The sequence below is a fragment of the Sinocyclocheilus rhinocerous genome, unplaced genomic scaffold, assembly GCF_001515625.1.
Source record: "Sinocyclocheilus rhinocerous isolate Xijiao unplaced genomic scaffold, SAMN03320098_v1.1 scaffold504, whole genome shotgun sequence".
Lineage (NCBI taxonomy): Eukaryota > Metazoa > Chordata > Actinopteri > Cypriniformes > Cyprinidae > Sinocyclocheilus > Sinocyclocheilus rhinocerous.
In genome coordinates this window covers 1,987,102-2,003,550 of record NW_015645076.1, presented here as the reverse complement: position 1 = coordinate 2,003,550, position 16,449 = coordinate 1,987,102, and the positions used below count along the sequence as shown (strand labels likewise).

The 16,449-nt window shown below is 37.3% G+C and overlaps 1 protein-coding gene across 13 annotated transcripts in view; it reads left to right on the top strand.

Moving 5' to 3' along the window:
* Positions 1–16,449, top strand: part of LOC107705592 (dedicator of cytokinesis protein 9-like) — an 84,784-nt gene that overhangs the window by 45,384 nt on the left and 22,951 nt on the right. For all 13 annotated transcript variants that reach the window (XM_016508956.1, XM_016508955.1, XM_016508953.1 and 10 more), the window contains exons 7-29: positions 1,480–1,614; positions 3,872–4,046; positions 5,642–5,697; positions 6,653–6,727; positions 6,816–6,956; positions 7,345–7,551; positions 8,790–8,912; positions 9,261–9,343; positions 9,432–9,554; positions 10,568–10,647; positions 10,784–10,974; positions 11,164–11,229; positions 11,431–11,523; positions 12,267–12,378; positions 12,604–12,722; positions 13,905–13,991; positions 14,193–14,285; positions 14,381–14,496; positions 14,588–14,657; positions 14,741–14,866; positions 14,963–15,034; positions 15,348–15,494; positions 15,679–15,762. In XM_016508956.1, coding sequence (XP_016364442.1) covers positions 1,480–1,614; positions 3,872–4,046; positions 5,642–5,697; positions 6,653–6,727; positions 6,816–6,956; positions 7,345–7,551; positions 8,790–8,912; positions 9,261–9,343; positions 9,432–9,554; positions 10,568–10,647; positions 10,784–10,974; positions 11,164–11,229; positions 11,431–11,523; positions 12,267–12,378; positions 12,604–12,722; positions 13,905–13,991; positions 14,193–14,285; positions 14,381–14,496; positions 14,588–14,657; positions 14,741–14,866; positions 14,963–15,034; positions 15,348–15,494; positions 15,679–15,762 — 2,574 coding nt within the window. The remainder of the gene's footprint in view (positions 1–1,479; positions 1,615–3,871; positions 4,047–5,641; positions 5,698–6,652; positions 6,728–6,815; positions 6,957–7,344; positions 7,552–8,789; positions 8,913–9,260; positions 9,344–9,431; positions 9,555–10,567; positions 10,648–10,783; positions 10,975–11,163; positions 11,230–11,430; positions 11,524–12,266; positions 12,379–12,603; positions 12,723–13,904; positions 13,992–14,192; positions 14,286–14,380; positions 14,497–14,587; positions 14,658–14,740; positions 14,867–14,962; positions 15,035–15,347; positions 15,495–15,678; positions 15,763–16,449) is intronic.

The following is a 16,449-nucleotide window of genomic DNA, read 5'->3' as shown; positions in this document are numbered from 1 at the left end:
AGAAACTCATACAGGTTTGAAACTGAGGGTGAGTAAATGACAGACTTGTCATTTTTGGATGAACTATCCCTTTAAAAAGGGTTAGTTCACCCAAAAATGAAAATTAGGCTGTGTTTTACTCCCCCCCGAGGCATCCTAGATGTATATGATTTTCTTCTTTCAGACGAATCCAGTCGAAGTTATATTAAAAATTGTTTAATGGCTATTCCAAGCTCTATCATTGCAGTCAGCGGGTGTTGCAGTGCTTCAGTCTAAAAGAAGTTAAATAAAAAGCGCCCATCCATACAAAAAAGTGTCTCACACGGCTCCGCGTGGTGAACAAAGGCCTCCTGTAACTTCTTTTGGACTGAAGCACTGCAACACTCGCTGACTGCAATGATAGAGCTTGGAATAGCCAATTTTAGGACAATTTTTAATATAACTCCGACTGGATTCGTCTGAAAGAAGAAAGTCATATACACTAGGATGCCTCGAGGGTGAGTGAGAAACAGCCTAATTTTCATTTTTGGGTGAACTAACCCTTTAAGTGGCATTTAGTTATCTCAAATAATAGGTTGAAATGGTTGAATATGGTTAATATTGCTTCCGGTTCATTTGTCACACTAGAAGGTTCAAGTAGAGTGCATTGCAGTGTGGGATATAGTATTCCAAGTAGTGCACTCTGGTTGCATACTGCACGTTCATGCATACAGGAGATTTTCATATCTTACATGGTATCAGACAGTTTATCAGTAATCACTCTTGTAAGGCTACATGAAGTGATTTCCCAGCATTTTTTGAACACTGACCAGTTGCAGATGTGGTATTTACAACAATTCAATAATAAGAAGTTAATATTGTGGTATACATTACACACAATATTGTCTGATTTTGCTAAATTGTGTACGTGAAAATATTACCTATAAAGCCACAGAAGAACTGTTGTGCATCTCCTAATAAAACACAATAGGTGTTGGACTTGTCACACACAGAACGGTCTGTGCAGTTCTGCTTACTTTTAAAAGCAAGTACTTCTGTACTTTTACTTGAGTAAAAATCTGTCTTTACAACTTTTACTTGTAATGGAGTAATATTTGACCAGCAGTATCTGTACTTTCACAGATTCACAGAGTTGAGTACTTTGTCCGCCTCTGTATGTATACTGTACATAGCCATATAATCAAGTGTTGATGTCATTGACATGACACGGGGTGCAGTTCCTGCATAGCTTTGTGTTCAGCTGGCTGTTTTCAGTCATGGACAGAGCAGAGCAAATTCTGACCCTTAGTCCTGCTCTCAGAAGCAGATTTGTGCTCACCATGCCATAGAGAGGAAGTGGGGCCTTACCAACTTCAAGTTCTCACTAATCCAATTTCCCATGGTCCCATTCCACTAGATGTTATTTTTAGAACAGTCACTAGTTTAACAACAAAACATAGAGTGTTTACATCTGCTATTTTCATGTAATGATCTTTGCGTTCTCTCTTTCTTTCCCTTTAGTCTTTTAAGAGAAGGTATTTCCATTTGACCCAGCTGGGAGATGGATCATACAACTTGAACTTCTACAAAGATGAGAAAATATCTAAAGAACCCAAGGGAACCATCTTCTTGGACTCCTGCATGGGTGTCATCCAGGTAACTACCAGTATAAAAATCCATCCATGACATGATTAAAAAATGCAATTCATACTGTATATATATATATCACTCAGTCATTTATTTACTTTATAACAGTAAATAAATATCGGTTCTGCATATCAGTTATCAGGAACATAAGCATGCAAATAATTGGTATCGGTTATAAAATATCAATATCGGTCGATCACTAATTATGTAATCAAAAACTTTTATTTTGGATGCGATTAATCGAGATTAATCGTTTGACAACACTAATATATATATATATATATACAGTATATACTGTGTATATATGTATATATATATACTGTATATTGACTTAAATAGACCTGTTCTATGATGAACATGTTTTTAATTTCTGAATTAAATACATATATACATATAATACCACGCATGCCCAAATCGATTGTAGGTGCATTGGATGAAATTATAAACTACAAAAAAAAAATACAGTTACATACATATACAGTTGATACACACTACTCAAGTTTGCATCATAACAGACATTTTTTGTACTTTGTACTTTTTTTCTGTAATCATGCAGACTTGAGTAGTATGCGGAAACTGTATTTTGATATTTTCTGGGGACATAAAGTAAAAAATGTAAGGTTGATATAACTGTCCTTATGTCATAAAGAAAGAAAAAAGCCTTTCCTCAAGAAATGTGTGAAAAGAAAACTATATGACGTACTTTATAATCTTTGTCTGAATACTTTCCGTACCCACTGTATATATATATATAAAATTTTGCCCACCAAATTAAGTCATTTGGTGCAATCAACCTGCATTAAAAAAAACATGAATATTCCAGCAGACCCCTCATAATATCTGTATCATATCTGTGTCAAAGTCTTAAAATAGTTAATTTGACCTTTTTATGACAAAGTTTGTTCAGGTTCTAAAATGTCATGTGGTACAACTCACAATAAACCTATAATAATAATAAATATTTCTAAATAATATTAAATAAAATATCTGTAAAAACTTTTTTTTTTGAAAATAATTATAATCAGATGTGCACAAATTTATTCAGTGTGTAACAAAAATGTTATTTATGTTTATCAGTCTGTTTACTTATATTGTAACCTATTCTACTGTAATTGACTGTAATTTTGGCTTTTTTTTTTAACTGAGGGATCGAACCAAGTTAGCATTATACTCTGTGGTAATCAACATTGCTCTACAAATTTTATCGATGGACCTGAACTTGTATTGAACCCAGAACATTCCTTTAAAGTTCATAAGGGCGCCAGAAGAATAAATGCTTTGTTTTGTGTATTTACTGCAGCACAAAGCAGTTTATAGAAGGAGTTCTGATCTCTAATAACATCCTCACGAGTCCCTTCCTTTGTCTCGACCAAGAGGGGATATCAGTGTTTGGATAACCAGTTCCTCAGATGAGGCTACTCAGGGTTGCAAAGAAAGAGAAAAAGATAAAAACGGGCGAGAGGCACAGAGGAAAAGATGAGGTCCAGCCTAATTCACGCATGATTTCTCCCAGGGTCAATTATTTCCATTTTCTCCTGTGGTGTGCTCAGTGTGTGCGCAAATGTGATCACATTCCTCGATTCACCAGGCCTCCTGAAAGAATAGAGTACTCCTTTGGTATGCGCAACCTGTTTTGTCTGTTTTCAACATCTGTTTTTTGACATTTTGTCTGTTTTCCACATTTCAGACAAAAGAGAAATAGTAAAAGTTATTTCTAGATCCAAAACCTAAACATTTCAACAGGTGCACATGCAAAGCAGCCAGATATTCCTCAGCAGTCGTCTGGGAATAAATGGCTTTCAGCTCCTGCTGCAGGATGGATATATTTTCCAGAGTCATTTCTGGTGTAAATTCATTATAAATTCATCAAGTCTAAAATCATTCCAAAGTCTTAGGTGCTCTTACATTCTCATAGGAAAGAAAAGTAAAAATTTTTTTTTTATAAATAGTAGGAACTCTTATGTCTCAATTGTTCTTTTAGAAAGCAGTGAGCTTAAATGGAGATCAAGTGAAGATTTAACTTCTCACAATCTATTGTTTCTCAGATTTTTCTTCCAGAAAAAATACCTCACTAATACTCCAGTGAGTTTCATAAGAGATCTAACAATGTCTCGAACTTGCCAAGATACCAATCAAAAGTCCAGTTTCAATAAACTAAAAAATATTCTCATCAAATTCTTACAAGGCTAAATGATATGAGCTATGCTATTGAGTGCCAGTGGCATGATTAGAAATGTCACTCTTTCTCTGTTGTGTCTGTGTGCAGAACAGTAAGGTGCGTCGTTTCGCATTTGAGCTGAAGATGCAGGATAAAAGCACTTATCTTCTGGCTGCAGACGGCGAAGGAGAGATGGATGACTGGATTAACACCCTCAACAAGATCCTCCACAGCAGCTTTGAGCTCGCCATGCAGGAGAGGAGGAATGGAGAACTGCACGATGGTGTGTGTTTGGGCCAGTAAGAGTGTGTGCAGTTCACAGATGTGTGTGTATTGATGTCATGTATGTTCGCTGACATGCTTTGATACATTACTATATGATAATAAAAGATTGTTGACACAGTTTGAGTACGCAGACATGTAATTACAGAGTCAGCTGGTGTAGTCGTGTCTCATACATGTGTATGTGTTCTTTGAAGAGACCACCCACACTTTTAATGTCTTTTAATAGATAGATCCATATAGCCAACACTCCAGAACTGACGCACACATAGCCATACACAAACAGTAACACTTAACACCTCTTAAACCCTTCGAATTTCACACAGGAGAGGAGGTTGGGAGTCTTTATTTACATTTGATGAGTTTCAAAGGAGACAGCACATTCCTTTCTTCTCGCCTCGTATAAAACAATAAACACCTGTCGGCCAATCAGAGTGCAGAACCAAATATAACTAATCACTAGTGGAGCTTGCTAAGGCGAGCATGGCTGTTGCTATTAGTCATACTTAGGGTTTGGGATCTGAACAAACTTCTGACCCTAAGAATTAAACTTTGGCGCCTAACTCGTCTCACAATGTTTGTTCTACGGACATGAAAGATACCTCAAATCATGCTGAGGAGATGTGTGCTGTTACAGTAGACAGATTAATACAATAAAATGAGCAAATAATCCTTTCGATTTGCCTTTAGGGAGGACCCCAAATCATATCTAGGGGCTGGAATATCTTGGGAAAGAAAGCAACAACCCAGAACACCCTAGAAACTACATATTGAACATATTAACATGTTTAAAACCACTCAGAGCACCTAAGAAGCTACATAGCAATTCCCTAGTGACCACCCACAACACCCTAGCAACTCTCCACACCTTAGAAACCACTAGCATCGTCCTAGCAACCAATCACAATACCCTGGCAATCCCTAGGACCTAAACACAAACTCTAGGAACCCCCTAGCAGCCACTAACAACATCCTAGAAACAAAATTTTAACATTTTTAAAACCACATTCTGTAGCAACACCCTGGCAACCATCCATAATACCCGAGCAACCCCTAGGAACCACCCATAACACTTTAGGGACCCCCTAAAGCCACCCACAGCACCCTAGAAACCCATACCAGATATATTCATGTTTAAAGCCACTCTGAATACTTTAGAAACTGCATAGTTCGCATCCAAACACTCTAGGAACTCACTTGCAACCACCCATAAAACCACATATGTCATATAAATATATTTAAAAAAAAATTTGGAATACCTAAGAAACTTCAAAGTAACGCCCTAGTAACCACCCAAAACACTCTAGTAACCACATATACAGATATGAATGTTTAAAACCGCTCAAAACACCTTAGAAACTGTATTGCTGTAAACTCTAGGAAACTCCTACATCCACTCACTTTTTAATCACAAAAATGTAGTTTGGCAGCTTTAATATTTGAGCAGCCACATTTTTGTGTTTGTTGTTATGATTTGACACTGTTATCTGACAGTTTTCCTAGTCACTACATGTTGATTTATATACATTAAGACTAATGACTGTGTTTGCTGGTTTTGAGAGTTTCAGTACAGCAAGTGTGTTTTCTCTCACACAGACGATGAGCTGGGCAAGACAGACATCTCACCGGGGAATTTTCAGGACAGTTTCCAGGTATTGTGAACAAATAGACACACATATAGACACATGATCTCCTGATTAGCTGATTATACAAACAATCATCTACAGTTTCACAGGGTGTGTGTGTGTGTGTGTGTGTGTGTGTGTGTATGTGTGTGTGTGCGTGTGTGTGTGTGAAGGTGAATACTGGTTTTCATCTTCTGTGTCTTGACTGTAGCATGATCTCAATGCTGGCGTCCTCGCTGTCTGCCCTTTCTCTACACATCCACAGTTTTTCCACACACCCCTAGTCCTCTCGTCTGATGTTTTCCAACCATTCCACAATGAACCACCCATACTTTGGAACATAGACACACACACACACATCTCATCTCTATCTCGCTCTTTATTCTCCTGTCTGCCGTCTCTCCTCCCTGGAATCAATCGTCTAGGCGCCTCTTCTCTCTAAAGTCAGAATATTTTCTCACACATCCCTTGATATCTCACTTTAATGATCTTGAATACTTTATAGCGTTTCTTTTGTTTTGTTTTGCAGTAAAATATCTAAACATTCATAAAATGTGATGCATTTACTTCAGAAGTAACACTGTGTAAAAAGAGACAATTGATAATTGTGTAATTGCAAATTAAATTACTAATGCACAAAGAGTATTTCTTGTCTTCCTTCTGTTTAATAATTGCTGATTTAAAATGTAAATTTTTTTTTCTTAGTTTAATCTTAAATCGAACTAATTTTAGGTTTTAAAACAGACTGTCAATAGGGTAGGAAATTTATTTTTCAGATATATTCTCTGAAAAAAATAGTTCTGTTATCTTGTTATTTTATCTCTCATGTACATTAATCTTGTTTTAAGTATTTTTACGTATTCCACTGTAAGCCAAGACAAAATAATAATTAAGAAAATGATTTTTGTAATGCAATATGCTGGAGCAGGAAACACAATCAGCTGTGGTAATTAGCAATTGGCTTCCTGTTTTTGCTTTTCAGAGTGCAAGAGACATTGAGTCCAAGATGAGGAGTGAAACTCGTCTGAAACTCTTCACTCTGGACCCTGACACACAGGTGAGCCACAGCTCTAATAATAAATAATCCATTAAATCACAGGGTGAGCTGCTGGTTTTACGCTATGTGTGTATGTTTTGGCCTGTAGAAACTCGATTTGTCTGGCATTGAACCTGACGTGAAGCAGTTTGAGGAGAAGTTTGGGAAGAGAGTTTTGGTGAGCTGCAATGATCTGTCCTTCAACCTTCAGAGCTGTGTAGCAGAGAATGAGGAGGGTCCTACTACTAACGTAAGCTTCACACATACAATCACAATGGTTCTGTGGTTAGAAAGCTCTTTTCTTTTGCTGAGTATTACTGTATCTGATGAAGGATATGTTGTGGCAGCCAGCCAAACTCCATGGGAAAGTGAGAATTTCGTGTATATTGATAGTCAGCCCTGTATATGATTACATAAAGGTAAATGTGTAATTATTTCAATGTTAAAACACTTTCTCCTATTCCAGTTTAATGTGCACACACACTTACAAGACTTCTCAATAAGCTACAAGTTCAAATACTGTGCCTCTGGGGTGCTTGCAAACATTCCTCTGTTTGTTGAAGCGGTCCAACGTGTCAACGTGTAGCTCAACACACACTTCTGGTACAGATTAGGTGCAGCTTTACGGTTTTCTTCAGGTGGAGCCCTTCTTCGTGGTGCTTTCACTGTTTGATGTGCAGAACAGCCGAAAAATATCTGCAGATTTTCATGTGGATCTAAACCACCCACTGGTCCGATCCATGATCCCACCTCCCAGCATGCAGATAAACGGAGGGGTGGACACACCTCACCAAGAAATGCTGCTTAGTGAACTGCCAGAGGGGATGCTGCAGTACCCCAAAAAAGTAAGAGGACCGAACAATCCATTTTCAGAGGCAGTTGGATGAATGGATATATAGATATACAGTATACTGTAGATGGATGGATGGATGGATAGATACTGTAGATGGATGGATGGATGGATACTGTAGATGGATGGATGGATGGATGGACAGACGGATACTATAGATGGATGGATGGACAGACGGATACTGTAGATGGATGGATTGGATGGATGGACTGACGGATACTGTAGATGGATGGATTGGATGGATGGATGGTGGATACATGGGTGCATAGATGGACAGACGGATACTATAAATGGATGGATGGATGGATGGATGGACTGACGGATACTATAGATGGATGGATGGATGATGGATACTGTAGATACATGGGTGGATAGATTAATGGATGGATGGACTGACGGATACTATAGATGGATGGATGGATGGATGGATGGACGGACGGATACTATAGATGGATGGATGGATGGATGGATGGACGGACGGATACTATAGATGGATGGATGGATGGATGGATGGACGGACGGATACTATAGATGGATGGATGGATGGATGGATGGACGGACGGATACTATAGATGGATGGATGGATGATGGATACTGTAGATACATGGGTGGATAGATGAATGGATGGATGGACTGACGGATACTGTAGATGGATGGATTGATTGATTGGATGGATGGATGGATGGATGATGGATACTGTAGATACATGGGTGGATAGATGGATTGATTGTTTGGATGGATGGATGGATGGATGGATGGATGGGTGATGGATACTGTAGATACATGGGTGGATAGATGGATGGACGGATGGACGGATACTGTAGATGGATGGACGGATGGATGGATGGATACTGTAGACGGATGGATTGGATGGATAGATAGATAGATGGATGGATGGATGGATGGATGGACAGATACTGTAGATGGATGGATGGATGGACAGATACTGTAGATACATGGGTGGATGGATGGACGGACGGATTCTGTAGATGGATGGATGGATGGATGGATGGATGGATGAATAGATAGATAGATAGATAGATAGATAGACTTCATTAAAAGTAAGAGAGTAAGTGAAGTGTGTGAGTGTGTTTATACTTTGGGGACAATTTGTCCTAGAAGTTATCTATATCTAACCTCCCTTTGGGGACGTCCTCTTTTGGAAAAAGGATGCATAACTGAAATACACAATCTTTTCAGTAAGAGAAGGCTCTGTGCTCGTTTGTGTTTCAGGGTGTCTTCTCTGTGACGTGTCCTCACCCTGACATCTTCCTGGTTGCTCGAATCGAGAAAGTTCTGCAGGGAGGGATTACTCACTGCGCTGAGCCCTACATGAAGAGCTCCGACTCCAGCAAGGCAATGAGCCTAACACAACTACACACATACATAAACAAAACAGCTGACCCAAACATACACACACTCATATACCAAACAAAACACAAGAACCAAATACACACTGTCAATCAAAACAATAAGTGGTTATTGCAAAGATAAGGAAAAGGATTATCAGGGCTTAGGCCATAAACTTTCAAACAATTCTACCACATCCCACAATGACCCCTTCAATATCCTGCCTAAAACTACACAATGATACCATCCAAAACCCCCGCATATCTGCTAGGAACGTGCTGTCTGCCCAGTTCACTGTTAATAAAATGTCTCTGGAGAGGTTGTGGGGAACAATGTGTGTGTTTTGCTTCACAGGTTGCTCAGAAGGTTTTGAAGAATGCCAAGATGGCCTGCGGCAGACTGGGCCAGTACAGGATGCCTTTCGCATGGGCAGCTCGGTGAGCCAAAACAGCCTGGAAAGGTTTTGTTCTTCTCTCTGTGTGTAGTGTCAAACACAATGTTTAATCTTTTTGTTCTTTTCCATAGGCCTGTGTTTAAAGATGCCTCAGGGACTTTGGATAAAAGCGCTCGGTTCTCCGCGCTGTACCGGCAAGACAGTAATAAACTCTCAGAAGAGGATCTTTTCAAACTGCTGGCGGATTTTAGGAAGTCAGTATTCACCTCATGTCATCAGACTTGTCTTCACTAGAGATTCCTGTCCCTTTTACAGTACAGTAGATTCAGTATATTAAAACAATGGATTTTAAATGGAAATATTTTCTGAACATCATATACTTCTGCAGTGTTTTTGCAGCTGTGGACGGTCCCACTGTTAGGAATGTATTTTGTAGTAACTCTCAGAGGGGCACTTTTTCAGGCCTCCTACAGATATATGAGCTTCAAATATAAATGTACTGTACACTACATGTCAAAAGTTTGGAATAATTAGGATGTTTAAATGTTTTTGAAAGAGGTCTGTGAAAGAGGTCTCTAAAAAATACATTAAAATAGTAATATTGTGAAATTTTATTACAGTATAAAAGAACTGTTTTCTATTTGAATATGTTTTAAAATGTCATTTATTCCTCGGATGGATAAGCTGAATTTTTAGCAGCCATTACTCCAGTCTTCAGTGTCCTTCAGAATGCTCCTTCAGAAATCATTCTAATATGCTGATTTGGTTCTCAGTTATTATCAATTATTATTGGTTCTCAATTATTAATAATGGTTCTTATTATTATCAATGTTGAACATATTTTTTGCTGCTTAATATTTATTTGTGATATTTGTTTCGATTAATGCAAAGTTCAAAAGAACTGCATTTATTTCAAATAAATCTTTTGTAACATTATAAATGTCTTTACTGTCACTTTTGATCAGTTTAATGTATCCTTGCCTCAAAAAGGGTTTTCAACATTGGTGATAATAATAAGCATCATATCAGCATATTACAAAGATGTCTAAAGGATCATGTGAAACTGGAGTAATGGCTGCTGAAAATTCAGCTTCGCCATCACAGGAATAAATTAAATTTTAAAATATATTAAAATAGAAAACAGTTATTTTACATCGTAACAATTTTTCACAATATTAATGCAGCCTTGGTGAGCTTAAGAGACAACACAAAAATAAATAAATTAAATATTTGACCGCTAGTGTATATGTCTAAACTGTATTCACAGACCTGAGAAGATGGCTAAACTACCCGTCATCTTGGGTAACCTGGATGTGATCATTGATAATGTCCCTCCTGATGTGGCTAGTAAGTCTTCAAACTATTTGTTAATGTAACCCTAACATAATGTATGTCTTTTCTGAGATTTCCTGAAACTCTGTGCCTTCCTTGTGTGCAATGAATTGGTCACTTGAACTCAGATTTTCTCCTCACCATTGGCTAGATTGTGTCACTCCATCCTACATCCCAGTGAGGCCTTTTGAGAGTAATGGGCCGAGCACCGGTGTTCTGTTGGAGGTGGAGGAGTTTGTTCCCTGTATTGCCAAGTGCTCTCAGCCTTTCACCACCTACAACAATCATCTCTATGTCTATCCCAAACACCTCAAATATGACAACCAGAAGTCTTTTGCCAAGGTACACTAGCATTATCAGCTGAAAGCTTCTTGCTTTTTCCATTTTCTTGCAAAATTAGTGCCCTCAGCCAAATGTATTGACATGGTCAGTGTAATGAAGGCACACACGCCACTCATAAAACATGCACTTAGGAATTCGATAGTAAGTAGTTTTTTGGCTCATGTTCTGTCTTTATCTTATGTGACTCAGGCAAGGAACATCGCAGTATGTGTGGAATTCAGAGAGTCAGATGAAGAGGATGCCCAACCTTTGAAGGTACAAGGCTGCCCCAAGCCCTTTCTTATGACTGATATATAATAAATACTCAAGGTATTTTCCAGACTCTGTTCCCCTTTCTCCTTTCACACTGTTTTCTGTCCTTTCTTGCATTGCCCTGTTGAAATAAAATTAAAAAGGCCAACTTAACTTTAACTTTAAAAAAAAATCACTGTGTTTGTGTGTCCCTAATATGTATAGTGTATCTATGGTCGTCCAGGAGGTCCTCTCTTCACCAAACATGCCTATGCAGCAGTACTGCACCACCAGCAGAACCCAGAGTTTTATGATGAGGTGATGAATGGGACGCCAATATATATTTTATAGGGGGCCAAGCAGGAAGTAATATGCTGTATACAGTGGGGTTCAAATGTTTGAGACCATATTGAAAAACAGGAGTTCAAAATTTAAAACAGAAAAAAGTTTTAAGATTTAGAAAAATTGTATACAAAAATGTTATGGTGTTATCATAAGGTTTTGCACAAACTTGCACAAATAACTTGAGTACTGCTGTCAGTAGAACCAAAGGGGGGCAAACGAAATACTAAGAAATTCTAAAATTTAAGTTACATTTTTATTTCAATTTTTCACTCAAATTCTTGTATGTTCATATAATAATAATAATAATAACAAAATAGTAATATTTTAATGGGAATTTTTATACATACACAAAATGTAATCATTTTCACAAGTAGTCTCAAATATTCCAAATTCCTGATATGCTGTGTGTGTATAGTTAGTTGAGTATCCTGAATGTAATGATAATAGTGGGTTGAGGTATCCAAATATGAGAAAGTTGATCACTGTATATTCAAATGTACATAATCAGTGTTTACATTTGTATCTTTTAATTATTCAGGATCGTTGTATATTCAAATGTACATAATCAGTGTTTACATTTGTATCTTTTAATTATTCAGGATCATCACCTCATATTTGTTGTGTAGATATTGATCATGTTTCAAAGTGATCTTATATATTTTAGGTTTTAGTTTTTTTTCTTTAAATCATATTGTGTGTGTGTTTGTGTACTGCAGATAAAAATTGAGTTGCCCACACAACTTCATGAAAAGCATCACCTGCTCTTCACTTTTTACCACATCAGCTGTGACAGCAGCACAAAGAAGCGGGACATAGTGGAGACCCCAGGTACAGCATGTTGGGTAATTCGGTCACTGATAGTGCTAATATTTTGAGGCATGGGGTAGAGCTCCAGGAACTTGTTTCTTCTTTTTTTTTTAATGCATAACATTTCTGCAGAATTTTCAGAGAGGCATACCAATCAACCAGTCACATTAAGTGTAGTCTTTGGATGTGCTGAATCTTTTCTCTAACACATACTGTACTTTCAATGTCTGTCTGTTTCTCTGTCAGTGGGCTCTGCCTGGCTTCCTCTGCTTAAAGATGGTCGTGTTGTTATGAGTGAGCAGCACATCTCTGTGGCGTCCAACCTACCAAATGGTTACCTCAGCTGCCAGGAGGGTGTAAGCAAGGTAAACCCACTATGCACAGTCATAACAAAAACTTGCCCTTCTTGGCAAAAATGTCTGTCATTTGCTGACCAAATGTGAACCTGTACCTGTTCTTTTTATAGCAATTGAGCCTTTGCGTGTGTGGTCTGATTTGCTATTTGGATAAACTTTGTGAATATCTACATCTAATTATTTATTGATCTTTTGTCTGAGTGGATCGTATTGCATACTATCAGTTTTACACAGGAAGAGGTTGCTCTTTAATAGCACTGGAGACTCTTTGGGGCTCGCAGTTATGTTACATTGATGAATCAACTTTGTCATAGATATTTTTCCTAAAATTCCATAAATGACTAGTTCTAGTTCAGTCATGATAGATAGTGCAGGCTGATGGGTCCTTTATATGCAATCTGATAGCAGCCGCATTATTTATCACTTCGCACAAGCTGATTGGCCTCTTCTGATTCTGCAGGCAATTAGAATGTGTGCTCAACATTTCAAATTGTCTGGTTCAGTGTTCATTGTAAGCTGGTCCTGCAGCACACTATAAAGTTCCTCTAAAACCTTCCACCTCCCCCAGCTCCACCTGTCTAGATCTGCTACAGGATTTATGTATGCCTATTCATGAAGTAGCAACATCCAGTATCTGACATGCTCACAGCAGTGAGTCTGTCTATTGGCAGTAGCAATCCATACTTGCTCTACAACTGTACCAGAATGCGTACCAGATCAAGTCCTCTATAACCAAATGCATTACCATTGTCATATCCATAACATGCTGAAACTATTTAGAGAGTTGTCATTATTGAAATAAAACTAGGCACAAATTAGTATTAGTATTAGGAGGATAGAGAGCTATGCAACTTCTGTGGATAGAGCAGCTCAGATCATTTGGTCTTTTTAATTTAATGAGAAACTTTTTTGAGTTAATATTGAAATCTTTGACTTTGTTGGGATCCCTTTTGAAACACATTAAGACATACACAAATACAAAAGATTAGTTGGCTCTTTTCTCAGGAAAATTAAATTAGGAAATATGAGAAGGCATGGCTTTATAACAAGCATGGGACAAATTCAGCAAAAGTCTCCATTTTCCCTTCATACATTAAATACATTAAATAGATCTTTCAGTGGATGATCTGTCAGTATAATCAAAATAAACTGTTTGAACATGATATTGTTTTATGGGTGTTGTGTTTGCAGCACTCTAGTCCTGAGATAAAGTGGGTGGATGGAGGACGTCTTCTTTTCAAAGTGTCTACACATCTGGTCTCTACCATCTACACTCAGGTATGACTACACACACACACACACACATACATATATATATATATATATATATATATATATATATATATATATATATATATATATATATATATATATATATATATATATATATATATATATATATATATATATATATATATATATATATATATATATATGTTCCATATTATCTAATTTAAGCATGTCTTTTCACCTCCTCAGGATCAGCACCTGCACAATTTTTTTCATCATTTCCAGAGTATGCAGTCTGGTGCCACCCGTCCAACTGAGGGTGAGCTTGTCAAATACCTCAAGGTGAGCATGGAGAAGTTAGAGAAGCAGGATTCTTCTGCATTAATTATTCTTATTATGGTGGGTTAAATGACAAAACATTACCCATAAATTCCCAGAGTCTTCATGCCATGGAAGGTCATGTTATGATCAACTTCCTGCCGACTATTTTAAACCAGCTGGTTCATGTTCTGACCAGCACCAGTAATGAGGATGTGGCTGTAAACACCACCAGGTGAGAGAATAGGAGTCGCCAAAATCAGAACATGTGGTCTTTCTCTTGCTGTCTCACATACCCTCTTGTTGTCTGTTTGTCTCCCCTACAGGGTCATGGTCCACATTGTTGCTCAGTGCCATGAAGAGGGTCTAGAACACTACTTGAGGTCTTATGTGAAGGTATTATTGCAATGTACACTGTCATACTTTTTTCAGTTTCTAAAGTAGATCTTGGTTACATGATTTTCTTCCTGTTATTCCAGTACGTGTTTAAAACAGAGTCCTATTCAACCAATTACAGTAAGACAGTGCACGAGGAACTGGCCAAAGCCATGACATCCATTTTAAAGCCTTCAACCGACTTCCTAACCAGCAACAAGCTTCTCAAGGTAGTTTTGTTTTAAAGTTTTAAAACTCTTAAATCTCAGCAAGTTTCTTATGAGTTCTATTTGTCAATGGTTGAAATGTTTACTCCGGTGTTTCAGTATTCGTGGTATTTTTTTGAAGACCTGGTGAAGGCAATGGCACAGTACCTGATGGAAAGTGGCAAGGTCAAGGTAAACACAATTATATGCCTTTACTTTACCAAAAATTTACCGTGGTAACCATAGTTTTTGCCAAAATATGCTGGTAAAAACAGTGAAAACTTGGTATTTGCCTTCACTGTTATCAACAATGGAAATTAACCAAAATAAAAAAGATTCTGAAAGCTTCTCACTCTCTTGAAAGAGACCCTGTATTAAGGTTTTACCATAGTAAAGGTACCTGCAATAACTGTGGATTTTGGAAACAGTTTACCGTGGTTTTTGCTGTATTAGGCAGTTTACCATGTTCCAGTTATTAATTGTCTTAGCTGTGTTGTGTGTGTAGTTGTCCAGGAACCAGCGATTCACAGCTTCGTTCCACCACGCTGTGGAGACACTGGTGAACATGCTGATGCCCCACATCACCCAGAAGTATAAGGACAATCTAGATGCTGCCCGCAATGCCAACCATAGCCTGGCCGTCTTCATAAAGGTATAGCCAGTTGATTTTATACACTGAAGCACTGACCAATATTTGATCGTTTTGTCTGCAAAGAGACATCTTCTATGAGACATCCTGAGTTGCTGAGAGTTGTATTTGATATTGAGAGTTGTATATCATTAATGACTATTTGAATACATTTAACAACAGTGTCTTCTCACTAACTGCCCTACAGCGCTGTTTTACCTTTATGGATCGAGGATTTGTCTTCAAGCAGATAAACAACTACATCTCCTGTTTTGTACCTGGAGATCCCAAGGTACGGTAACACTTTATAATAACTTTCATTAATAAATAATTAACAAACATTATAATGCTTAACAGATCATTAGTTAATATTCACATAGCTAGAAATATGAGATTATGTGCTTGTTAATGTTTACTAATAAATTTATTAAACATTGCCTAATGATTAACAGATCATCAAACGCTTACAGATGTCATTAAACTTTCAATTCATACGATCATGCACTTTTTAAAAATCTTCAAATGACTTTGACAGATGGTTTACAATGATTAAAGTTTCATTAATAAATCATTAACAAACATTGGGTCATTCGATAATTTTTACAAATGTCATAAATTTAATTTCATATGATCATGCACTTTTTAAAAAATCTACAAATGATTTTACATTTACAAATGTTGTGAAAAAATAGCTTAATTATTCATTTTAAGCACTTCACAAACCATTCATGTTAATATATTATTCATTAACTCATAATCACAGTCCGTAAAGGTCATATATTTAGTCTTTGTTTTGTAGACTTCAAGTATTTACACATCTTAACAAATCATTTATTAATTATTTGTTCATGTTTTTGCAATACCCAATTTAAAGTGGAAACTATTCGTTGTTTGTAAATTTTTATAAACATTTACTCATCATTAGTACTTTTACGAGCAGTCATCTCAAAAAGATGAGGGCAAAAAGTGTCCAGCTGAC